This window comes from Solea senegalensis, linkage group LG17 (genome assembly GCF_019176455.1).
Source record: "Solea senegalensis isolate Sse05_10M linkage group LG17, IFAPA_SoseM_1, whole genome shotgun sequence".
In the NCBI taxonomy this organism is placed as follows: Eukaryota; Metazoa; Chordata; class Actinopteri; order Pleuronectiformes; family Soleidae; genus Solea; species Solea senegalensis.
In genome coordinates this window covers 16,996,226-17,021,911 of record NC_058037.1, presented here as the reverse complement: position 1 = coordinate 17,021,911, position 25,686 = coordinate 16,996,226, and the positions used below count along the sequence as shown (strand labels likewise).

General features: G+C 41.7%; 6 protein-coding genes across 8 annotated transcripts in view; 1 reads left to right on the top strand and 5 right to left on the bottom strand.

Annotated features, from left to right (window-relative positions):
- Positions 1–439: 439 nt before the first annotated feature.
- On the bottom strand, positions 440–4,898 carry lg17h1orf198 (linkage group 17 C1orf198 homolog). The gene is made up of 6 exons (XM_044049037.1): positions 4,518–4,898; positions 3,859–3,909; positions 3,645–3,752; positions 3,336–3,503; positions 2,868–3,245; positions 440–2,570 (listed from the first exon to the last, which is right to left on the bottom strand). The coding sequence occupies exons 1-6, from the start codon at positions 4,824–4,826 to the stop codon at positions 2,514–2,516; spliced, it is 1,071 nt and encodes a 356-aa protein (XP_043904972.1). The 5' UTR covers positions 4,827–4,898; the 3' UTR covers positions 440–2,513.
- Positions 4,899–5,661: 763 nt separating this feature from the next.
- LOC122784012 (gap junction Cx32.2 protein-like) lies at positions 5,662–8,573 on the bottom strand. The gene is made up of 3 exons (XM_044049041.1): positions 8,398–8,573; positions 7,328–7,466; positions 5,662–6,827 (listed from the first exon to the last, which is right to left on the bottom strand). The coding sequence occupies exons 2-3, from the start codon at positions 7,454–7,456 to the stop codon at positions 6,231–6,233; spliced, it is 726 nt and encodes a 241-aa protein (XP_043904976.1). The 5' UTR covers positions 7,457–7,466; positions 8,398–8,573; the 3' UTR covers positions 5,662–6,230.
- A 728-nt stretch (positions 8,574–9,301) lies between these two features.
- Positions 9,302–11,192, bottom strand: gja13.2 (gap junction protein alpha 13.2). 2 transcript variants are annotated; one of them, XM_044049039.1, is made up of 2 exons: positions 11,052–11,192; positions 9,302–10,428 (listed from the first exon to the last, which is right to left on the bottom strand). In XM_044049039.1, exon 2 carries the CDS (start codon positions 10,410–10,412, stop codon positions 9,543–9,545), a length of 870 nt encoding a protein of 289 aa, XP_043904974.1. In that variant the 5' UTR covers positions 10,413–10,428; positions 11,052–11,192; the 3' UTR covers positions 9,302–9,542. The 2 variants fall into 2 exon arrangements, with proteins under 2 accessions (XP_043904974.1, XP_043904973.1); XM_044049038.1 differs by having other exon boundaries at positions 11,044–11,191.
- A 1,308-nt stretch (positions 11,193–12,500) lies between these two features.
- Positions 12,501–16,189, bottom strand: gja11 (gap junction protein, alpha 11). 2 transcript variants are annotated; one of them, XM_044048641.1, is made up of 4 exons: positions 15,741–16,189; positions 14,815–14,967; positions 14,537–14,722; positions 12,501–13,404 (listed from the first exon to the last, which is right to left on the bottom strand). In XM_044048641.1, the coding sequence occupies exons 2-4, from the start codon at positions 14,941–14,943 to the stop codon at positions 12,808–12,810; spliced, it is 912 nt and encodes a 303-aa protein (XP_043904576.1). In that variant the 5' UTR covers positions 14,944–14,967; positions 15,741–16,189; the 3' UTR covers positions 12,501–12,807. The 2 variants fall into 2 exon arrangements, with proteins under 2 accessions (XP_043904576.1, XP_043904575.1); XM_044048640.1 differs by having other exon boundaries at positions 14,815–16,189.
- A 561-nt stretch (positions 16,190–16,750) lies between these two features.
- Positions 16,751–20,606, bottom strand: hsdl1 (hydroxysteroid dehydrogenase like 1). Its single transcript, XM_044048481.1, has 5 exons — positions 20,233–20,606; positions 19,172–19,617; positions 18,982–19,065; positions 18,470–18,619; positions 16,751–18,394 (listed from the first exon to the last, which is right to left on the bottom strand). The coding sequence occupies exons 1-5, from the start codon at positions 20,450–20,452 to the stop codon at positions 18,323–18,325; spliced, it is 972 nt and encodes a 323-aa protein (XP_043904416.1). The 5' UTR covers positions 20,453–20,606; the 3' UTR covers positions 16,751–18,322.
- A 202-nt stretch (positions 20,607–20,808) lies between these two features.
- Positions 20,809–25,686, top strand: part of tbc1d32 (TBC1 domain family, member 32) — a 74,193-nt gene continuing 69,315 nt past the window's right edge. The window contains exons 1-5 of the mRNA XM_044049709.1: positions 20,809–20,969; positions 22,376–22,545; positions 22,618–22,782; positions 22,891–23,056; positions 23,312–23,383. Of these exons, the coding sequence (XP_043905644.1) occupies positions 22,391–22,545; positions 22,618–22,782; positions 22,891–23,056; positions 23,312–23,383 (558 nt within the window). The 5' untranslated portion in view covers positions 20,809–20,969; positions 22,376–22,390. The remainder of the gene's footprint in view (positions 20,970–22,375; positions 22,546–22,617; positions 22,783–22,890; positions 23,057–23,311; positions 23,384–25,686) is intronic.

Here is a 25,686-nt window from a genome sequence, read left to right as displayed (position 1 = left end):
TATGAAACAAAACTTCATGTAACCCTTACTTAGGCTAACATCAAGTACAGTACATCATCTGTGTAATTGCCTGCTTAAATACTACATCGTGTACAACAGCTGCTCTGCACCCGGGGGAGATCACGGAACAAGGTTCTGACGAGCGTGAACCCGGCCGTGCGTCGTTTCACCGAACAACACAAAGTTTCCTCCGAGCAGAGGACATCCTTTCCCTCCTCATTCCCTAAATGGTATTTTGGGTCTGGAAGAAATTACAGCTGGAGGAGTTGATGTCATGGAGCTATGAGGGAGGTCAACACGAAAATAAACACACGCCAGGCAACACAACTTTAAAGGACCAACGTGGAAGAAATGGCGACGGTGTAGAACTCGTCCGTTAAAAACCTTGGTGTTACTATGTTAAAAATAAAAGAAAATCAGAGGCAAAGACGAAAGGGAGCAGGTTTGACTTTCATTTATTAGTTTCCTTCTGATCTGTGACCTCACAATGCATGAGTGCAATATAGTACATGTATAGCAGAAGATACAATCAGCGGATAAATATAAAATTCATTAAAATAGTTCTCTACTTCTCATGTAAACTGTGTCACGAATCACTAACATGCCTGCCCGCGTGCCCTAAAACACATGTCGCTTGTTTTTCCACGCGCTGGGTTTCTGCTTTGGCGACTCGTCTGAGGTTATCGGTGAAAGGTGGTGGGGGTGGAAGTGTTGTCAAGGAAACCGACCCACACAGGACATGTGCGGCAGCTTCCCACGGCGGCGCGGAAGTCCAGTTTTCCATGGACAGAACTTCCAGAGCTGCTCTTCCCTCCTGTTTTTGTTTTCGTAATGCCAAAGGGGAACAACAACTAAGTTTCCACTTCTTTACTTCAATGAATGATTTAAAAAACCTTTTTCACAATATCCCTGTTCGATGATATGACATGATTCTTCTCCATTACAGTAACATCTGTCAAGTTTCCTCGATATTCCAGGTACATTACACTGAGAGGGCCAGGAAAGCAGCAGCAAACACTACTTTAACTCTAAAACGCTAACAGTTTATAGGAATATATATATATGTAGGTATAAATAACAGAACATTGGAAAGCAAACATCTTCAGAACACAAAATTAAAAGTGTTTTTTTTTTTCTAGTGTTCGCTCTTAGCACGCTGGTAGAAAAAGAGTTCATGGACTGGCATCTAAAAGACACAAGTAAAGGCAGCTAAGTCACACCATGACTGTGCATTTACACTGCAAAGACCAGGGTTTAGAGTTAAAAAGGTAATCGGGATTACCACGACATTTTATTCCCGGGATGGTTGCAGTGTATTTTCGCGTACCACGGCTATTCATAGCGAGTGTAAAAATGGGTTGGTGGTTTGTAACAGGCAAAGGATGACAGCGAAACCCCTCAAGGAACAGCTGCACTCGCTGCTGGTTTGTCTAATTTAGGGTTTCCTCTTTTTAAAAACATCTTTGTTGAGACAACACTGAGCCAAAGTAAAACTGACACTAAAAGTGATCATGACTAAAGGGCCATGTTTGGGGCAATTTTTGGGGCAAGACTTAAAGACCCATGAACCAGGAACCCTGATTAAGTAAACTCAATACATTCAGTTTTTGTTTGTGAACCACCTCTGGTTTTCCAGACTACAAGGGGTTAACTGACGAGCGGAGTAAGGGCCGATCACTTCCTAGACACATCGTAAGAAAGGCATTGCCAGCAAAACTATAGTTTTCTTACGATAAAACGCACACTTTTTTCCCCACAACTTTTTCAGTACACACGAAACGGTAAAATATTTGTTCGGTAATGCTTGGTAATGAGTCGCAGCACTTAATCTCACACTTAACTACAACACGTCAATAAAATCAAGGAGGAAATGAGCTTTAAAGCCACAAACCTTTGCAAAAGCAAGAGCTCGACATCTGCTTGAAGCAGACACACACACACACACAAGCTAACCACTTTTTCCAAGATGTTTTTAAAGGAACATGTGACCATAGTGAAGCTTCTCTCAAACATCAGAGCAGGATTATGCTCAAGTAATTTCATCACGGCAATTACCAGTTTAGCTCGCTACATGACCCATGATTTCGATTGCATTTGACGTACCAAACGTGTGTGAACATCCATGAAAGACCCAACAACCGAGTCGATGACGGTGTAAATGCACAGTTGAGAATCAGCGTCCACGTTCTGTGAGGTTTAATCCCTGTTTACTCTACATGTCATGCAGCAGAGGGTGTTTGGCAAGACATTTAAAAAGATTCCAAACCAGGTTCAGAGAAGAGACGGAGTATCTCCTGGAGGAGGTTTAAAAAGAAAGAAACAAAAAAAAAACACCAGCACATGGGCAGTGAGATAATGTCTTAACAAGCCACGGAAGATTATTACAAAAACACAATGTGGTTGATTTAAAGCCTGGTGTGTCTTTCAAAATCTACATGGTGATGTCTGTTGTCATGGCAGTGTGGTCCTTCTTCAGGGTGATGGTGGCGATGAGTCATGGTCTCGGCTGTGGTTTACCAGTTGTCTAGGAAGTCAAACCCAGTCTTCAGGATGCTGCTGCTTGTGTTGAACTGAGGAGAAGAATGAAAGATAAAGTCTGGATTAAGTACGGGGCATCTCATGCGAAAAAAATGCCATTTGAATATTTGACAGGATTATTTGTCAAATCTTTGAATATTCTCAACTCCAGCGCATAAAAGAGGATCGAGGAGCAGCTAATGAGATGCATTCAAAGACCCTGTTAAATATCCTCACTTTTGCGGGATCTACAGCTTCAAGATGCATTAAAGATAAAAAAATTCATATTTAGACAAATAATCTGTGCCAATTTCCACCTGAATCCGCCAATAATCTATCTCTGAACTCACCTGGGAGAAGGTGGGGCTGGCGTCAGGGTTGGGTGAGGCTTCTTCCTCCCTCTCCTTCGCCATGACGGCGGGGATGTTGGGGGGCTTTGACATCCGGCTGGAGGAGAACATCTCATCCACTGTGTTGCTGACCGACGGCAGAGTGCTCTGAGAACGCTCCCATCCTGCCACTGACGAGGACATGCTGACCGGCGGGAGGGGGTTTGACGAGATGGAGATGGACGACGGCGCCGTACTAACAGCCACGGGGATGGAGACGGGGATGGGGGCGGGGGGAGTGGGAGCAGGAGGCTTAGGTGCTCTCTGCTTTGCGGGTTTGGTGGGAGCTGGGGGGAGAGACTCTGGTACCTCAGGCTCCTTAGAGACGACAGGAGGCTCCTGTAGAGGAATAAAAGCAAAAAAATAAAAGTAAAGATGATGTTCTCAAGCTACGTCAGTGCCACTATATTTACGTTAATGTTAAATTACCTGTCTGAGGTATGAGGGCAGGGGTTTCTCTCCTTTCTCAATAGATTTGATCTGGCTGGGCGTCAGAGAGTGGAAGTCGGCCTTCTCCCCCTCCAGCCTGGACCTTTCAGCGCTGATCTTCCAGAAGGACGACTCCTCCTCGGGCTTCCTGCCCTCGCTGACCGGCACCTTCACAAGCACACAATAACTGACTTGGTTAATAAATAACAATTTAGGGTTTATTAAAATGTCTACCAAGTAATCATGGATTAAAGCAGGCTGTTGTTAAGGGACAAACACAGTGTCTGCCTCTTTGACGGTTAATACTACCTTGGTTCCGTGGTGGTTGGAATGAGAAGCCTTGGCAGGTTTGGCCTCTGTCTGGGAGATGGAGATTCCTTGATCTGATCCTGGTGCCAAGCTGAAATCCAGCTGACTCTGAAACACAGAAAAGACATTGTATTATTTATACTACCATCAAAAAATAGACTGTGACCAAGTATTTCCAGAATAGAAAAATAGTTATTTGTTTTGTTTTTTTTACCTTTGTTTCCCATGAAAATGGAGCAGAATGTTCATCTTGCCAGGTAATATCCTAAACAGAAAAACACATGCTGCAGTTACAGTTCCAACTTCAACACATTCTGAACTCTAGGGTATTATAACAATATTTTACAATGAACTTCGGATTTATTTGTGGAAAATTCATTTTTGTGTCTGTAATATTGGATCCCAAGAGAAATGCTCTCTTTTGTCAGCACTACTGTTGTATGTACAACAAATTGAACATAATTCTCTGGTTCATAAAATGTCGATCAGTAAAATGCTTTAAACTGGAATTTTGATCATTAAAACACTTAGTAATGATAATTACCATTATCATCCTGGCTCAGTCATTATTTCGAAAACAGTGGTGAATGGCATTTTGCCTCTATTTAATCTCTTATATCCCTAAATAATATAGTGCAAAACCTGTAGAAATGAACAAAAACCAAGATTAAAGACATCTAAACAAGTTGTCCATGTCTAATAGCTGCCTCCATGTACCTACCTACATAAATATGCTGACGTCACTGTGACGTCACCAGACATATTTCAATGGCTACGTGGCTAGTTAGCAAGCTAGCAACAAAAGCTAGGCGTCTCTGGCCATTAAACGTACTCACAAAGCATTTCAAATGAACTCAAACGTGGTTTAAATACCTCCTCGCCGAAGTGAACTATCTTCTGCCCGGTCTGAATGAGCAGCTTGGGGTAACAGACCACTTCATCCCGCTCCACCCTGTGCATAGCGTATCGGGCTCGGATGTGCGGGTCCATCATACAGTTGTCGATGGCGGAGTCCTGCTCCTGCGGCGTCATCTTCTCCCACGACGAGCCGTGCTTGGCCTTGATCTTCTCCCGCTCCTGCATGATTTTCCTCGCCATGGAGTTGATGGAGGAGAAGTACTCGAGCTTCTTCTCCTCCATCCTGTGGCCGTCGAGCCCCGCTGACACGGTCGCGGTGGCCATGTCTCCTCGGCTGCGACAACCGCCAGCTGTTGTTATTTTGACTGTGAGAAGGAAAAAGGAAGCAGGAGGCTCATCGCTGTGTGGGCGGGGCTAAGAAAAAATACCAGCTTCAACAAGCCTGTTCTGACGACGCCATCTTGTGGTCTTTTTTTTAAATGCGTCACAGCGCTGTCTTCATTTTTTAAAGATAAACATATTATCTGTACTTGAAGTAAACGCCCTGCTTCACAGAGGGCGCCATCCTGTGGTCTAACAGGATAATGCTGTGTTCCATTTACACTGGAAGTCTAAATCTGTGGAAATTAAGGGGATAAATAAAGTTATCTGTAACAAGTAAATTGTTAGCATTAGCAGTTGATAACACTCTACTTCAGGGGAGACAACCGTATGGCCCACGGGCCAGAACCGGCCCACCAGTGGGTCCTATCAGGCCCCCAGGCAGAATTTGTGAAAATGTCACATTATGATTAGAATCTAATTTACTTGAGATCATGTTGAGTTTGCATGAGTTTGACATCTTTGCGCTACATGTTTATACTGTCATATAATGTACAAGGATTAAAACTTGAAAAGTACTATGTGTACGACTGATTTGAAGTACAATTAACGGTAAAAGTAGCATTGGTTGTACGGTGGCAGCAATCTTGAAAGCCTAACATGAGGTCGCTCCATGTTGGACAATCAAGTTCAGGGGCATTTCTGTGAACTACTAAAATGGGTCACAAAGTCATTCTTTGCATTTTCGTAACAACTTCTTTCACAACATAGATACTGTTTTAGAGCTTGGGGGTAGTGTATGGTAGTGGTTTTTAAAAAGAAAATATTGACTTCCCACTTCTGACACAACTGTATTTTATTGAATTTATCAAGTCAACAATCAGTGACAAAATACAAAACTTTTTTTTACAAATACTAAATTTTGAGTAAAAATATTTACACTTTTATGAAAGAACCTCTAAAACATTAACAATTTAAGCGAAACTGAAAAATTATATTAAAACATGAAGAGTGGCACTTAGTGCCTTTAAACATTGGCTTAGCTTGTAGTGCTACAAAACCAAATGTAGCCAGAAATCATTGACAATCTTAGTGGTTTTATTTTTTTGTTCAAAGTATTTAATACTTCTGACAATCCAACAATATATACTGTACGTGTCTAACATTCCCTCTCTGGACCTTCAAGGCATTAAATAAATACTTTGTGTTTAATTTTCCAGACCATCCTTGTGTATTTAACTTGATTAGTCACATTAGTCATCTTTGTTTGGCAAAGTTGTGACTATGTCTTGCACACTGGTTCTGGTGTTTCTCAGGCTGGTTCTGATGTTCCTCAGGCTGGTTCTGGTGTTCCTCAGGCTGGTTCTTGTGTTCCTCAGGCTGTACTCTTCTCATTTTTATCAGACTTTATTTATGGAGACGAGGCTGAATGGCGATGGCAGAAGCCGGCACAGTTTTCAGCATTCGTCTGGACGAGCGACAACACGCCAAGTAGAAGATCTCTACCACGTTGAACACCACTGAGACACAGGACATCACTAGCATGAATATGATGAAGATGGTTTTCTCGGTGGGTCGAGACATGTAGCACTCAACGGTGAAGGGACACGGAGCTCGGGAGCAGACAATCTGTGGGTCCATGATGAACCCATAGAGATAATACTGCCCCACGATGAACACCAACTCCAGGATGATTCTGAAAAGTATGGAGGTCATGTAGGTTCCCAACAGGTTGCCCGTAATCTGGACGTGGCCTTTGTCGTCAGAGTACTTGGGCAGCTTGGTGGTTTCTGCATGCTTCTGAATGTATTCTCTCAGCTTGTTCTCTTTGTGGATGACGTGGAGGACATGGCCGAGGTAGATCAGCGTCGGCGTTGAGACAAAGATAATCTGGAGGACCCAGAACCGAATGTGTGAGATTGGGAAGGCGTGGTCGTAGCAGACGTTCTTACAACCGGGCTGTTGGGTGTTGCAAATCATGCTTGACTGTTCATCGCTCCAAACCTGTAATAGTCAGAGAAAACATCATTTATGCCAATTCCTCTTGTCCAATACTAACGGGAGTATCTATCAATATTGGCGGTATCAGTCTGTTACAGTAGTTTCTTCAACTGTGAAACAACCAAAATATTGCTATGTACAACTTTTAGAGGCTTGGTTGGGCAAACCAAGCCTTGCCCGTTCATCAATCGCAGGGTTTTCAAGGTTTCTTTCCTGGAGTTATACGAAAACATTTATTTAAAAAATATTTAAAATATTTAACTATAAGGTGAACAGCTGTGGATGCTCACCAGAGGGTGATATTTAATCAAAAGGCCTCAGTGGGCCCTTTGGACAGGTCACATGGGCGTAAATGATTAAATCAAGGATGGCTGGGTTCCATTTAGCTTGGTTCACTGCCACTCTGTTTTAAGTCACATGACACGTGTTGTTGGACATGCTTTCATGCACAAAATGGCTGCCCTTTTAAAGACGGGCCCACTCGCCCGGAAGCAAACTCAGACCTTCTCTGCTCCGGCGCCGAGGACCATGATCCTGAAGATGAACAACACACTGAGCCAGATCTTCCCGATCACAGTGGAATGGGACTGAACCTTGTCCAGCAGAGATGACAGAAAACCCCACTCTCCCATGGTTTCTGATCTGATGAGGGGGGAAAAAGTGTTAATGTTAAAAAACAGGAGTTTGTACAGTAAACAACACAGCTATAATGTAATGAATCCAAATTTCCTACTGTTACATTGGTATCAATAATAGTCAAGCACAAGCGACTCCGAGGTGGCCCCCAAATCAAATTCAGCTTAGGGCCCCATAAAAGCTTGGGCCGGCCCTGAGTTCTCTTAAAAAGGCCTGATGTTGAGTGATATTAATTACTCAATATAAAGTATATACATGTATTTAATCTTATAATAGGTGGTCAAAGGTAAAAGTTCAATTAATAATGAATAAAATACTTAATTAATTGACAATAATTAATTAACAGGACTGGGAAAAACATCATAAACGACACTCCGGACAATCCTGTTGAACAGTTCCAATCGCATAAAAGTCATAAAATCCAATACAATGTTCAGACCAGAACATAGAGAAGGAGCTATAAAGTCTGTTGTATAATCTCCAGCTTTCTATTGTGTTATAGATACCAGAGGAATTTGTATTCAGCAGAAGTTTGCATGTGCCTTTAGCTTTCCCCTATATCATTTACTATAACTATATATATTATAACTATACTGTAAATAAAGCTCACTACACTATATCACTTTATGCAATAAATAGAGTAAAATAACGTTGATAATACATATTTTTATCGAACGGTACAAAAACAAAGTCCAAGACAGACAAAAAAACTAAGTAAATATTAATATACTAATAAAAGAAATCAATAAAAAACAACTGTGACTTTACTACAAGGCAGCAAATATACACATGATCATAAATGCCAATACTTTGCAGAATAGAATAGAATATATTATGCACTGTGGAATAATTAATTGATTATTGATTTAAAATGTGTATACTTATATATATGTATATATATCTATATACATAGATATATATATGAATAATATCTTACCGTTGAAACACTCAGGTTTTCTTCCTGACGGGCAGTCAGTCAGTCGGTCAGTGAGAGCGTTGCCTCCTGCAGCTGAATGATTAAAAACCAGAACAAACCTCTGATACCTTGAACCTTTAGAAGATTAGGACACCACGTTGTGCAACCGTGTGTTTGTGTGAGCCGTCACGTTGTCATGATATTTGACAGTGATAAATCTGGAGTGGGCAATTTTGGGCAGAGCAGTGAAAAAAACCAACAGTTTGCGTGGGTTAATGATCAACCATTTGATAACTGTTTGATATCATTTCTCTTTTTTTGTTATCACAAAGAGCCAGTGAATGGGTGAAATAAGTTGTCTGCTCACCTGTACCGGTTAAGCCAATAAACCTGCAATGATGACCACGTGAGGATGGAGCAGTCACGCTCATTTTTGTGTTAATAAAAGGATTTTTATACAGTTTTATTTACATAAGATCCTAAAAAATGCAGGGTATCCAATATCCAGATACTTTAGCTGCAGAGATTTTGTATTAAACTTTTATCACAGTAGTTTGATTTAGTTCAGTTTTTATTGCTTATCTTTATCTTTTATTACAGAAACTTTATCATCTTTGAATTTTGGACTTGTGTTCACGTGTCTTGCATGTACCATATTTAACAAAATGATTGCATGTTATACAAATGATGCAATTATACAATAACATGTGTCATTTTGCACAATCAGAAGTCGTGAAGTAGAACGAGTAAAGTGTAGAAATGAAGAGATAGGTGGGTTTTTTTTTTTCGTATATGCAACTTTAATTATTTATTTAAAAACATCAAAACAAACTTACAAAAATGACGTTACATCGTCAATCCATTCATTATCAACATTCAAGCAAGCAGATTATTTCAAGTCCTGGGTAATGAACATGACAATAACTTAAAGGGCACATCCAATAACAGGGCACAAAACAACAATTCTGCTTATTCATACATAAATACATTATCAGTATTGCACGCTTCCATTATTGGATTTCCGCCTTTTAAAAAAACAAAATAAAATAAACGTAAAATTCCAACTCTTCTCACCACATTATCACACGCACTTTTCTGTTTTCTGTCATGATGTTTTGTGTACACTTCTTTATTTTAGTCTCTCTGATGTTTGTGAACCAGAAAAATTACATTTTTTCATGATTGCTCAGCAGTTTTTTCTCCTCCTTGGCTCCGTCCAGGCTTCCTCCGATACTGTGGTTGCTCTCCATCTCCAAGTTCAGCTTGTTCTGCTTGAGTGCCTCCTGCGCCGTCGGCCACCTGGGACCGGAGAGGCTGGCGGGGTTCTCCGCTGACGTGATCTTCAGATTACGAGACCTGGAGCCACATCGGAGCCTGGTGCACAGCAGGTAGAAGACCTCGATGACGTTGAGGAACAGCGAGATGCAGGCCACGACCAGCATGAAGATGATGAAGATGGTCTTCTCCGTGGGTCGGGACATGTAGCACTCCACGGTGAAGGGACAGGGTTTTCTGGAGCAGGGGAACATGGGGACCATGATGAAGCCGTACAGGTAGTACTGGCCCAGAATGAACGCGGCTTCAATGATGATCTTGAAGACGAGCTGCGTCAGGTAGCTGCCCAGCAGGTTCCCCTTGATCTTGACCTTTCCCTTCGCATCTGTGTACTTGGGCACTTTGGAGGTCATGGGTCCACCAGGGCTGGACAGCAGCTCCCTCAGCTTGTTCTCCTGGTGGATGACGTGCATGGCGTGGCCCAGGTAGATCAGCGTCGGCGTGGAGACAAAGATGATCTGGAGGACCCAGAAGCGGATGTGCGAGATGGGGAAGGTCCAGTCGTAGCAGACGTTCTCGCAACCAGGTTGCTTTGTGTTGCAGATGAAGCCCGACTGCTCGTCGCCCCAGACGCTCTCAGCGCCGGCACCCAACACCATGATCCGGAACAAGAAAAGGACGCTCATCCAGATCTTCCCGATGACAGTGGAGTGGGACTGGACCTTGTCCAGGAGGGTTGACAGGAATCCCCAGTCTCCCATCTTTACGTTCAATTATCTATGATTTTAAAAACAAAATAAGGAGAAAACGTTAAAAACCCACAGTAAATGAGACAAATTCTAAGTTAATTTTGTGCCCAAAGGAGCTTTCCTTGTAGACAATGGGTTTGTCGTCCTGTTTAACTAAGACAAATCATTTTTCTTTTGTTGAACAAGGCTACACAAGAAGGAAGAAGACTTCAGAGCCTCCCGGAAAATTAAGCTTCTTTCCCAGTATTTATTCAAAGTAATGATTAATCAGAATATTGAACGAAAGAATGGTTTTTTTACACTGATGAGGCGTAGTAAAGGTATGCTGACAGAAAATCAAAGCTTCTCTCCAGTTGAGTTTGCATTGTTGTAAAAAGAAATGAAATAATATGTACTTTAAATACTGGAAAGTTAAACAGTTGGTTAGTTAATAGATTTTTAAAGCAAAGTATTGATATACAGAGAAAATATTAATCTACATCCATGAGTACATTTAAATAAAAAAACAACAATCTCCTAAAACCTAAAAGTGCATTAACTGATCATTTGATTCTGTAGTTTTTCGTAGAAATACAAAAAGCCGTCAATAATTTTCACAAATTGTTCATATCTGTCGCAGAGGAGAGAGCGCGCTGCATCTTACCTGCTGACCTGGTCAAAAAAGACTGTCTCTGTTTGGGACGAATCGCTAACTGAAGTTGGACCTTGGAGTTTGGCAATGGTTGAGGACAGCAAGACAGGATCAACCTGCACAACCCACACCTGGTTTTAGTGTCACGTTGTACCTGAGCTGCCAGCAAACGAGAACAGAGAACGCTGATGCAAGACAAGAGCCAGTGGAGGGCGAATGTAATAATTGACAGGTGCACCCGTATCTCATAGGTTCAGGGGCCAAGATCAATCTCTTCCTCGGAATTGGCATTGAATTTGTTGATTTGAAGTAAAGGTTTTTTTCCCCCCACGTATTTCATGGTGGCAATGACTGATGATTACTTGTGCAACTGTTAACACATCACTTCCTCCATTAGATGCAATTACACATGATTACACACATACAGATTGATTTTTTTTTCTTGTTTTTGAATCAATAACAGTCCGTGGAGACTGGTGCACCACACTTATCTTTCATTCACATCATGATGCATATTAATGACATACTGACAGGTGATTATTGACACTTGTGAGTTAGTGGATGGAGCTGAAAGTAAATGTAGTAAAAATGCTTATTTTTTCTCTGCTGCAAACACCTTTTACATAATGTCTTACAAATGTTATGATGTTCCAATTAACAAAACCAACTATCTCCAAATTCAGATTTTGCCTTCCTTCCACTCATGACACAGAACATGTCTGCGTCACACTAGATGATTTTCAAATCTGACTTGATTTAAAAAAACGATTGGGACGGAAATCTGGCCAATAGTGTGGGACGGGCATTAGCTTAATGATTCAGCACAGTCCGCAGATACTTACCCAAAGTTTAGCATACACAAGCTCCTTAAACTAAAACTTAATAATAATAACACATTCATTTGTGAGTTTCGGGGGAGTTAACTAGTGTACGAGGACTTTTGTTGTTGTCTGAACTGAGCTATTTCTGCTGATTCTGACTTTTCGTGCTAGCTTAAATTTCACTATAGCTCGATTTTTTACCTTGCTAACAAATAGTTTATTTAAAAGTTCACAGCAAAACACATTACAACTTTTCTTTTGTTCTCTCTCTCTCTCTCCCCTAATACTTTCAGCAATAAATGATTTAAGCTAATGGCAGAGGGTTACTTTGAAATACTATCTATGAATTCTTTATAGACGCATTAGCGAAACATAACTGTCTTAGCGCACATTAACGCAACCAACTGTCGCTCTGCAGTGTAAGAGATTAATGGTCGGGCTGGATAAAAAGCTGCTTAAGGTCAGATGAATGTTGTCGTTATCACGAAACCTCTGATGATTTACAATTGCGATGTCATTTATTAATGAGGCAACAGAGTGTGCGCCTTGTTAATAACACAGGGCAACATTGCTTCATCTCTGGAAAATGTGCTGAACAAACACATAAAAAAAGACAGATTGTTAAAAAAAAAGACAGTAATGATCAGATTGTGTATATGAGGGGGTTTATTGAATCAAAAATGTTAACATCAAACTGTCTTAAATCATCCTAAAATTGATCATAGATCTATTCTACAGTCTTTAAAACGTCTTTTTGTTTGTGTATTGTGTCAAAAAGGTCGCTTAAAGTTATTTTGAGTAACATTTGGCATGTGAGTGACACCTGTTTACAGCAGCTGGCTACTTCCCACCCTCCACCACTATTTATCATAGAAAAACACAGGTCTTTCCTCTCTAAAGCCAAGTACACAGACACTGAAACTCTTCTAGAACAACCAATCACCGACCCCCAGCTTCAGATGTGGACCTCCCCCACATCACTCTCAGATGGTCCAGTCTTGGCGACCTTGCTCACCCCACCTTTGGCCCCATTCACCCCCACTATTTGTCTCTCCAGCTCCAGGTTGACACAGTTCTGCATCATCTCGTTGCGGCTTTTGAACACTTTGCGTTCCGAGAACGGCGGGGTCACTGGGGTCACGGTGTAGTCCTGCCTCCTCGCCATGCACTCCTTCACAGCCCTCACACACAGATAGAGCAGCTCCAACAGGCAGAGGGCAAGGGAGATAACCGTCGCCACCAGCATGAACCAGATGATGACCGATTTCTCTGTCGGCCTGGAGAGGAAGCAGTCCACCTCGTGAGGGCAGGGGAAGCGGGTGCAGATGTAGCGCGTCTCGAGGGTGAATCCGAACAGAAAGTACTGACCCACGAGAAAAGCGACCTCTAGGATTATTTTGGCCAAAAGATGGAGGACGTAACTGCGTAGGAGGCGGCCACGGATGCTGATCTTGCCACTGCTCTTGGTGTACTTGGGGAGTTTGTAGGCCTTACCGAGGTACAGGCCGGCCTGATCATCCAACTCTGCCTGCTTCTTCATCCTCTCCTTCACCTTGAAGTGGGAAGCACAAGAAGATACACTTAGAAATATTCCAGTGATCTGATGAAAGACAAGAGGAAGGAGTTTGTTGGATAGGGTTTAGCTAGATACAGGCATCTGGACATTTTCTTGAGGATGTTTCTTCCAGTTCTGGTGAAACGTCTTCAAGAAAAGCCAGACCAGTTGCCCTTTTCTACACTCCTGAAAATACAATGGCTTGGCCGACAAGTTACATGCGCTCACTTGACACTTGATTTCCATTTACTCATTAAATGATGTGCTTTCCAATCAGGGTTGTTGCAAACGGGTTTGCCAAAGCAGGCAATTATCTGGGGCCCAGAGCCAAGAGGGGGCACCAAAGAACAGCTGATTACCATAGCGAGGATGATGAAAAGATATGATGTGCTACGTACAGGAGATAGCAATGACATGACGGTTAGATACCCTTAACAATACCCTTGGGTTTGTTGAAGGGCCCTAACGAGACCAAGACAAAAGAGCACCCAAGACTGGGACTAAGAAAAGACCCAGGCAAGTCTTTGTCTCGTTACAAGACTGGTCTTGGTCTTGTTAGTATGGTCTTGACTATAAATACTATCCGTCCCCAGTCTTCACTAGTGAGACAGCTACGAAAGTGGTCAATCACGGTGTCTTAACTTAAGTCCTTGCCATACTTTTCGTCATTTGAGTCCACAAAGAGCTGTGTACGTGCTCCGCTCATGCATACTAAGATCCACATCGGTCTGGCGAGCCACATATGCACACCTGATACAACAATCCCTTCCAACGGATGTGTATGACGAGCATGGTCAAAAAGCAGGGTCCTGGATGGATGATGACATTTTTATATCCCCTGGAACATAGTGGACCTAAGCAGACTTGCTGACCCTGAAAGTATGAAATTAACTTCACACTCAACCATACACACAAACCAAAATGGACACAGACATTACACTCTGATGTGTCAATTTATTTGGTCTATGTCAAAGGTTTACAACCCAATAGTGTTACATAAGGTGTTGATGAGACTACTAACTGATAATGGTATAATACTGATATTCATCCCAGCAGGATGAATCACCTGGTCCGTGATTCTGTTGCTCAACAGCACCAGTCCCGACTATCAATCACTGCAGTGACTCACCTTCTTCTCCATGTGGAGCACATGAAGGACGTGGCCAAGGTAGAGCAGCTTTGGCGTCGCGATGGCGATGATCTGGAGAAACCAAAAGCGAACGTGAGAGATGGGGAAGGCGAGATCGTAGCAGACGTTCTCGCACCCGGGCTGCTGAGTGTTGCACACGAACTCGGCTTGCTCGTCGCCCCACACCTGGACGGGACGACACGAGAGCAGAGAGTCCAAATTGCAGTTGGCACTCTGTCTGATCCAGAACCCCCAAAAAATAAACCACTATACCAGACCTTATCAGCACCAGTGGTCAGGACGAGGATGCGGAACACGAACAGCACTGTGAGCCAGACCTTCCCGATCACCGTGGAGTGACTCTGAACCTTGTCCAGCAGGCGGCCCAGCAGTTCCCAGCCGGCCATTTCTGTCGCCGCTTGTCCTGCTTACTGTTTGGAGGCGATACGTAATAAAGACACATTTTTATTGTTATTATTATAATAATAATAATATACAACACACATACAAACAGTACAGTTCTTTCTGCAGCTCTAATACATCAGTTGTTTTGTAGCACGGTGACTCTCCCGCAGTCTTTCGAGGCCAAACTTTCTTCACTGATAAAAGACGCAGCTGTTGATTTCAAGTCTCCAAAACAGCATTTATCTGCTGGAAAAACCGTAACCTTGGTCAATACCAACCACGCAAATCTTCATTCGAGGAATGTGAGACTCTGAGCTCGACAAACAGTACATTTGACAAATTAATGAAAAGACAAATATGTTTGATTTTGTGCTCAAATCAAAATGTAGTCAATGAAGAAAACAGATTTGGCCGGGCCTGATGTGGACATTTACTTTCTCCTATTTGTGCGTGGACTGTGAAATCGTCAACTGTAGCTTGATTGGGATTTGTGAGTCTCCAACACCCTTGTTCAACGGGAAGAAACGCGCAACCTAACCCTAACCCACCCAAGAAAACGTCAATGAGTGGGAGGGAAAAGTACAAAAATCGAATTGTTTTGATTGACATTGCAGAATAAATAACCATTTTCTTCACGTTCTGATTTTAGATTCTCAATTGAATATGGAAAGTACAACTTATTGTATGCATTCAGGAACACAGACCCTCAAACAGTGCATGGTACAAATATGCACCGCTATCTAGAATTGGTTAAATCAGTGCAGTGCGAGATCAGATTATTCGAGAATGTTAAACTCACCTGTTGGGCGATTCCCCGGAGAAAAGACAGTCGTGATGCGAAGCGGGCGAAGAAATGGCAAAGTGAAGGAGGAGGAGAAGAAGAAGAAGCTGAATTGTTCATTGTTTCTCTGGTTTCTTATCAGGAAGGACACGTTCAAACCACAACAACGAACCTCCGAGTCCTGACACTGAGGCTGGTACACACAAAAACTCAAACTTGTGTCTTAATTTAATTATATGCGTATATGTATACATATATACTGTATGTATATGTATGAGAAATAACGCAAAAACTGAAGAGCTGCCCTCCGTCATCACCAGTGACATAAAAAATACTTTTTTAAATAAAAACATTGTTTAATTTACTCAAATCCAAGTATTTATACACAATTGATGACCCAGTCAAAGTGCCATTCACACCCTGGTGTCAGGAGCAACGTGGGGGTTAAGTGTCTTGCCCAAGGACACATTGGCGTATGTAGACGAGCAGAGCCAGGAATCAAACCCACAACCTTCCAGTTGAAAGATGACTCGCCGTACCACTGAGCCACCATGTGTCACTGTGTCTCAAAAACGACTTATTAACTTATTGCTTCAAAACTCATCTATTTTTACTGATTGTTCAACGTCTGTTTTTACTATTGATGAAACAGTGAATCAGTCGAATATTGTATTATTTTCACGTTTTCCTTATTTAAAGTTGTTCCAGACTCCACGTTTAAATCCCACAAATACACACACACACACACGTGTTTACGACAAATTGCACCACACACGTGTGTTTTCATCTGGGTTTTTTTTTTTCGTTCAGTCTCTGACCGGAGTTATCTGAGGAGGAGGTCACAGGATAAACTCGTGCACTCGACCTGTCGTCTCTTCATCCATGTCAATCATTTACCCCCCAAACTGAGGTTTAAAGAGAAAAACAGCATGTGTGTGTGTGCGTGTCTGTCAGCACGTAAACGTCAACATTTGTGATCATTCACAGGAAACTAAAAGACAGAGGAACAAAAAAACAGACGAGATGTGTCAAAGAAAATGATAATGTATATTTTTAGTGGATCATTCACGACTGTAAGCGCAACACAAAAAACCCGACTCTCCTCCCGTTTTCATACAAACACTGCAGCAGCATATACACAATTTTATTCACCCTTTTATTGCATTTTAAACTCTCTCCTGGAGATGATTCGTTTCCTCGAACCCTGAGCAAAGACACCGTATTTACACAAAAACTGTCACTCATTCAAAACCACTATGTTTTTTTTTTTTATTTGGATTCAAAGAATGCGATAATATCCTACGAGCACACGCTGATTTTTATAACACCAAAGTCTTCTTCACACCAGGGAAGCAAATAAAGCTGAATACGCATTTACATTACAAGAATATTGTATGTTTTGTCGTTTATTTTGGTCAAGTTTTATGTTGAAAATTTGCCTTTTTTAAGACAAATTGTCTCGAGTATGTTTTTTTTTTTGGCACAAAAATAGGATTCAATTGAGAATATTTGAGCATTTAAATGACACACATTCCCAATAAATGACACCAGATGCATCCGAGTGAAAGTCAGAGCTGATTTAAATGCATTTAAGATCATTTAAGTTTGAATTTAATGCCTAAATATCTAATTTTCACTAGGGCTGCACAATATTATCAGCACGTTATCATTTATCAGGCGATACTGGCTTTAACATGTTCTATCAAATAACAGCAAACTCTCCAAATAGCTCCCATTAAGCTGCTACTGTACCTCCTTGACTATTATCTTACATCGGTTTCAGTTATTGGCCAATATATAGGCAAAAAGTCCAATATCATGCATCTCTAATTGTAATAATTTGTCTTTTTTGTCCCATTTGAGGTGAGATCTTCTGTAAAAAACAATACTTTACAGTGTAGGAGCGCTTTAATGTGCATGTTTTTGTTAGATATTTGACAATAATTAACTCTTATCCATGTCAGATTATGTTATGAAGAATGTTATGAGCAGGGAGGAAAAGGGTGATAGTGGGACAGCAATCGATACTTAAAGTTAGAGGGAGTAGACACTCGCAAAAAAAACAACACAACAGTGTTGTCGCCTGCAACGTTATCAGACAGCGGTAGTTAAGAAGATAACGCTGTACAGTTACGTAAATCCCAGATTAAAGCAGAGACAATTAAACCAGCTTCAAAACAAAAAGTACCAGCAGCAGACAATGAAAGACAATATTCAACTGAGCGCGTTTGTCGCCAATTTTTTACGAAACACATCGAAGCTGAAATCTTGGCGTCTCTTGGCGTCTTGACCCTACGTAAATGAGCTCGAAATGGTGCCAAGTATTTTCCTGGTTATTGATTAGTGTCTGTTTATTTGGTAAATGTAGACATTTTCTCACACCACGGTCCAAAATTAAAGGACATATACGTGTATATTCTCCTCAATATTTCCAAAAACCACAACACAGTTTAAATAAACATTGTCACAAAGACCCTGAACAGAGCTAGTCTTCACTAATCCAAGCGTAATCTACGGTAAAACATGACACGTGACTTCAGTAACAGAAAAAGATCCAGTGACCCGGTTTTAAGTCTTTGAGTAGAGCGCAGTGAGAGCTCCTAACGGGAAGTGACGAGCGCGCGACATCCGAGGACCCACATCCACTCAGGAACGCACCTCATCAGTCCACACTGTGAGGAAGAGGAGGAAAAGATGTTTACAACACGATTTGATCAATCAGGATTTCACAGTGAATCGGCGCTGACCTGCAGCGTCTGAGGCCAGTAGCCGGTGGTTCTGTTAGAGACGCCCAGCGTGGAGACGGCGTGACTCGCGTAAACGTCCGGTTTTGGCACGAACCAACCTTCTCCCGAGGGCGAGGACGACGAAGACGGCTGTCGCCTCGACGAGGCAATCTAAAAACACAATTGTACATCGAGAACTGAGATCGTCTACAGTGTCTGTATCACCTTATATTCAGCCTATAGCCTTAGAGCCCTTGCTTGACTGTTTCTACGGCAGCCCGAGTGGACAAACCAGCCAGAGAAAGTGTGTGTTTTTGCCTTTTCAAGGTGGAAGCTGACTACTTTAAAGGAAGAAGAACAACATGCTTTTTGGGATGTGAAGGCCACCGTACTTTCCTGTGGTGAGATCTGCAGTCTCACCACTAGAGGTCACTAATTCTTACACGGTGTACTTTGTAGGCCTGCAAATAACCATTATTTTCATATTGGAGGAACGATTTGGTCGTTGTTTGAGTTCATGTTTGATTTCTTACCTGGAAAGGAACCAGACTTTGAATGAAGATGCCTCTGCTGCTGTACTCAACGTGAAGAGCTCTTGAGAAGTTATCCAGGTAACCCTGAAGTGTCGGGGGACGACAGAAAGTCAGTGAAAATCACACTTTGAGGTCTAGGTCACTAAGAAGACATATATGTGTGTGTGTGTGCAGCTGTGTTTCGTCTCACGGTGTAAGCGGCGAGTGTCGCCCGTCCAGGCAGAGGCCTGCAGCAGGCACCCGACGATATGTTGACCACGGCGCCTCTGCTGCGCTCCACCATCCCCGGCAGCACCAAGCGCACCATCAGAGTAGCCCCCGCGACGTTCTTGTTCACCGAGTCCAGCAGGCCCTGCTCGGGCGTCTCGATCAGACTCTGAGGCGACGTCAGAGACTCGTCCACGCAGTTCACCAGGAAACCGACGTCCTTCCCCCTCAGGGCGTCCTTCACGGGCTTAGTCGCAGCCTGGTCCGCGGAGAAGTCGGCGAGGACGATGACGGTCTCCACGCCGTAGCTCTGGGAGAGCCAGGCGGCGGTGTCGCTGACAGACGAGCGGTCGTGAGTGATGAAGACGATGCTGATGCTGTGCTTGGCCAGCTCCTCTGCGTACGCCAGGGCCACAGACTCTGAGGCTCCTGGCAGGAGAGAGAGAGAAGACAACAGTGGAGAAATGAGGACACAGGAATACAGAGAGTGACCACACTATATTATTATCATAATTGCTTAATGTGTTGATTCTTTTTTCATGGAATTGAGAAGTTGTTTGATCCATAAAAAGTCAGAAAATGTTGAAAAATGCAGACAATTTGGAATAAATCTTGAAATGATGACGTTGTCTTGTGCACAAACCATAAACTATTCAGTTTCAATGATATCTTTGCCATATGGAGCAAAGAAAACAGAAAATATTCACATTTAAGAAGCTGAAAAATCTGACGTCACGTAGACTCACATTTTATACTTTCATGTCTTGATTTTTAGTAATTAAGTAAACTTTAATCTCAAAGTGTGATGTTTCTACACATTTTTTTGATTTTTCAGCTTCTTAAATGTGAATATTTTCTGTTTTCTTTCCTCCATATGACAAATAAATCATTAAAACTATATCGTTTTGGATTGTGGAGACACCAAGAACATTGAGAACATTGTAATTTCAAGATTTCTGCAAAAATGTTCTGCATTTTTCAACATTTTCGGACTTTTTATGGACCAAATGGTGTTTGGGAAATGCCCCCCTCACGAACCCTCACCATAAATGACAGCCCAGTCTCCGTATCTCTGCTTCAGCTTCCTGTTTGGGATGATTCTGGGCAGAAAGTGGACCCTGACCAGGTTGCAGCAGTCTCTCAGCAGCACCACAGCTTTAGTGGCCGTGTACACAGCACCGATCAGGGCCAGAGTCTCAAAATAAGACGAGCACGACCGAGACATTTCCCTGTACAGTAAATTAAAGCTGTCAACTGCCGCCATAGTCACACACACACACACACACACACACTCTGCTGCGATACTAAGCCTATTAAACTACCTAAAGCTGCAGCTGTAGCTTTACAATCATATATATATATTAGTTTTAACAGACAGAGGTGTCATTGAAAGCAAGACTACCCGGAAAGGAGCAAAAACATTGAGCCATGTGATAATGTACGTCACCCGTGATGCATTCTAGAACCCATGAAAATCTTGTAAAGTACTGTTTTACAATAATAGTATCCCTAAGTTGTGTTTGAATTCTGCTCAAAATGACTATACATATCTAATTATGTCTTTTAAAAATCGTAATATCAATTATATCTCATATATTCCTTTAAAATCTCACTTGTCACGCATTTATCCAACGGTCATGAATGCAGCGTGCAGTTTTTCCCACAATCCCACAATGCACCGCAGCTAATGCTAAATAGCCGTTTCCATAGAGACGCTGCTGTCTGTTTGGTTGAAGGGATGCCACACGGATGAAAAAAGCCTTTCATATCACAAAGACACGGTAATAGAACTTTCAATGATAATTCTACGATTTTTTTTGTTGTTGCTCAATTTCTGCCGTTGTGCCGCTAGCAAGCGAGCTAGCTGTGCTTACAGCGCTGTAAGTAGCAGCGTTAGCAGGCTAACAAGAGAGTAGCTGGTATAATAATACAAATAAAACAAATTAAATAATAATGACACCCGTTCTATTTGCTTGGTTATTAAACTGGCACCCGTAAATGTATGTGAACATAAAAAAGGAGGCGTTTGGCACTTCTCTGGAGACCAAAACACTTAAATTACCATCACCATTCACACGATTTGACAAGGAAACAGGTTAATTCTGACATGTGTCTGGATAAACACTGTCATTTTTAACCTCACACTATATTCTTTAACATTTTTTACTCTGGTTAACATGTTTTTAGTGCCCAGTTTCACATTGAATTGGATCATAGCTTTTTTAAAATACAAATTGATGACTGAAACAATTACTTAACGGTCACTACTAACACAAGTATTTTGATAATCAATGAATCGGTTTAAGTGTTTTTAATGAATTAAACCTACTTTGAAATGTAATTTTTTCAGGTGTCTTTGCTCCATATAACAAAGAATCATTAAAATTGAACCCTCATCATTTCCAAACACTTATTTCTGAAATTTATGGACTAAACGATTTCTCGATTAATCAAGAAAATAATCGTTATTTGCAGCTCTGTACAAATTCTTAAGCTTTTTTAACTATTTACAGGCAGCTGCAGTGAAATGTTTTACTTGTTATTTATTCTGTATAATGTATGTAATTTGTATGTTTTTTCTGTTTTACAGTGTGTTTTTTAGCAGATGTTATAGCACTTTTGCCCCCAAAGATTTGCCCGTAGAGACAAAAACACGCTCTGTTAGTTTTAAAGAATCTGTATCTGATTTATTTTATTCATATTCTTGGTTAAAGGTTAAAAGGATCAGACCTGCTGCAGCCATTGGGACATTATTTTACTCACTTGTGAATGATTAATGATTCATTTATTGTTCATTCATCGATTACTAAAATAACTGCTAACTATTCTAATTTTATTCTGGTGTCCAGCTCCGTAAATGTGAATATTTTCAATTTATAGAGAAGATAATCAACAGATTAACTGGTTGTGAAAGTAATCACCGATCGCAGCTCAGATTAAGTTAGGATGGAGCTAATTTGTTAAATAAAAAGATGACTTTGGGTGTACCTTGGACTGAGAATTGACATTTGTGTTTGTTTGAATGCAATTTATACATATTACTCTTCTGATGGTAAAAAGGAACAAACTCAAGTATCGTTTAATCCATTTTGGATTAACGTTGTCAGTGACCTGCGCTACACAAAACATGGCCCCCTCTCCTATCTAAAAAACCCAAAACAATTACGCCATTATATTCCATCCAAAGAATTATCTGGAGGAGATGTCTCAACTGTCAGCTGAAGACGAGGTGGAGTTGCAGTCTCTGCTCAAGCAGCTTCTGATAAGCGTCAACGACAGGATCTCTGGCGCGCCGTCGACCGAATGTGCCGAAGAGATCCTTCTTCATCTGGAGGAGACGGACAAGAACTTCCACAAGTGAGACCACCAGGCTCAGATTGTGTGGCATTTACTTTAACGCTGTACTACAATGATCTGCTCTCCTTTCAGTTATGAGTTTGTGAAGTACCTACGCCAGTATGTGCAAAGCTCCCTGGGGACTGTGGTGGAGGAGGAAACCAAGAACTTGACCAGAGGAGAGGGACAACATACCATTGGCTCAGGTCACGACAATTTGATCCACGCCATCACCCGCAGGACACGAGACTCAGCTGAGTGAGTGAGGCACAGAAAAGTCTCTCAAAACTCCCATGTAAAGCGATCCAATCAAATCATAACAGTTTTGGTAGATAAAATAACTTCCAGGTACTTTTCCTGTTATAGGTTCCAGCAGATGATGCTGACCTTGAAAAACACCATGGTCATGGTGGTGGAGTCTTTGATCAACAAGTTTGAGGAGGACCAGATGAGGAAGGAGGAGCTGCAGCGCAGTCAGTCAAACAGCCAGTACATCGACAACTGCTCTGATAGCGACTCCTCCTTCAACCAGGTCAGAGACACCGTAGATTCACTTACAAACCATCTTAAAATGATAAAATAGTACCACTTTCTCAGGTGGTACTTTGTATAAAACGTAGTTTGACAACCACTGCTGTATAGGAGAAAGTTTACAGTAGTTCTCCTTGCATGCACCAGGGAATCGAGAAACTGCCTGGGTCCAGTTATTAAGCAATAAAAGCACTTGTGATTATGGCTTTATGGCGCATCATATAATTCATTTTCATCTTTTCACCTCTCTTTTCAGAGTTATGCGTTCCTCAGACAGGAGCAGCTGCAAGTCTTGGCGGAAAAACTTGACGCCAGCAAACCCAAAGAGGTTAGGGCAACACTTTCATATGAAAAAGTTGTTTTTTTTCCACATAGAATTTCCTCTTGTAGTTTTCAGATTATCTGACGAGACTGCCATTTTCTTTCACAGCTTTGAGCTGTTTAATTTGCTGTTTCTCATTAATTCTCCAGTGTGTGTGATAAAGTAAGACAAATCATTGTGTTTAATTTACAGCGACAGTCAAAGACAGTCAAAAAGTAATGCATGTGCATCTAAGCACATACAATATGGACATTCTTTAATATTAAGGTCATAAAAATAGTATAATATATGCAGTACAGACAGTTGATAACCAGAATATATACAGCATGAGCCTAATATTTACAGAGTTACAGAGCACTGAATGGATATTGAATAACATGGTGTGTCAGATGCTCGCCATACCTCCTTTTAAAAACTTATTTTAAGGCTTATCCCAAACAATTTTTATTTTATAAACTCCATCCATACTCCACATATATATATGTATATATGTATATATATATGTATATGTGTATATATATGTGTATATGTGTATATGTATATGTATATGTATATGTGTATATGTGTATATGTATATGTATATATGTATATATATATATAAATGTATATGTAGTGGGTAGGGTCACACGGTGGTGTAGTGGTTAGCACTCTTGCCTTGCAGCGAGAAGACCCGGGTTCGAGCCCCGGTTGGAACAAGGGTCTTTCTGCATGGAGTTTGCATGTTCTCCCCGTGTGTGCGTGGGTTCTCTCCGGGTTCTCCGGCTTCCTCCCACAGTCCAAAAACATGCAATGTGGGGATTAGGTAAATTGGACACTCTAAATTGACCATAGGAGTGAGTGTGAGAGTGAATGGTTGTTTGTCTCTAGTTGTGTGTGGCCCTGCGATGGACTGGCGAACTGTCCAGGGTGTACCCCGCCTATCGCCCGATGTAGCTGAGATTGGCACAGCACCCCCCCGCGACCCTCTGGTGGAGGATAAAGCGGTAGATGATGACTGACTGACTGACTGATGTAGTGGGTACGGAAAGTATTCAGACCCCTTTAAATTTTTCACTCTTTGTTTCATTGCAGCCATTTGCTAAAATCCAAAAAGTTCATTTTATTTCTCATGAATGTACACTCAGCACCCCATCTTGACAGAAAAAGCCCAGAAATGTAGACATTTTTGCAAATGTATCAAAAAAGAAAAACTGAAATATCACATGGTCTTAAGTATTCCGACCCTTTGCTCAGTGCCAGACATATGAAAGCCTGCATAGAGTTTGCCAAAAAACACATAAAGGACTCCCAGACTATGAGAAATAAGATTCTCTGGTCTGATGAGACCAAGATTGAACTTTTTGGCGTTAATTCTAAGCGGTATGTGTGGAGAAAACCAGGCACTGCTCATCACCTGCCCAATACAATCCCAACAGTGAAACATGGTGGTGGCAGCATCATGCTATGGGGGTGTTTTTCAGCTGCAGGGACAGGACGACTGGTTGCAATTGAAGGAAAGATGAATGCAGCCAAGTACAGAGATATCCTGGAAGAAAACCTCTTCCAGAGTGCTCAGGACCTCAGACTGGGTCGAAGGTTCACCTTCCAACAAGGCAATGACCCTAAGCACACAGCTAAAATAACAAAGGCGTGGCTTCGGGACAACTCTGTGACCATTCTTGACTGGCCCAGCCAGAGCCCTGCCTTGGCCTAAACCCAATTGAGCATCTCTGGAGAGACCTGAAAATGGCTGTCCACCAACGTTCACCATCCAACCTAACAGAACTGGAGAGGATCTGCAAGGAAGAATGGCAGAGGATCCCCAAATCCAGGTGTGAAAAACTTGTTGCATCATTCCCAAGAAGACTCATGGCTCTACTAGCTTCTACTCAATACTGAGCAAAGGGTCTGAATACTTATGACCATGTTCCAGTTTTTCTTTTTTTATTAATTTGCAAAAATGTCTACATTTCTGTTTGTCAAGGTGGGGTGCTGAGTGTACATTAATGAGAAATAAAATGAACTTTTTTGATTTTAGAAAACGGCTGCAATGAAACTTTAAAAAATTTTAAAGGGGTCTGAATACTTTCCGTACCCACTGTATATATATATGTATGTAGACAAAAAACTATTTAACCATTCACTCTCACACCTACAGTCAATTTAGTGCATGCATGTTCAAAGTCCGCCCCGCGGGCCAATCACGGCCCTCAGTCAGATTTTGTATGGCCCACAGTTTCAATTTCATCATGTGTTATTTATTGCCAGGGCCTTGATTACATGGCCACAAATTTAGAGTATCCACTTAACCCTAATCCTCAAATTGCATG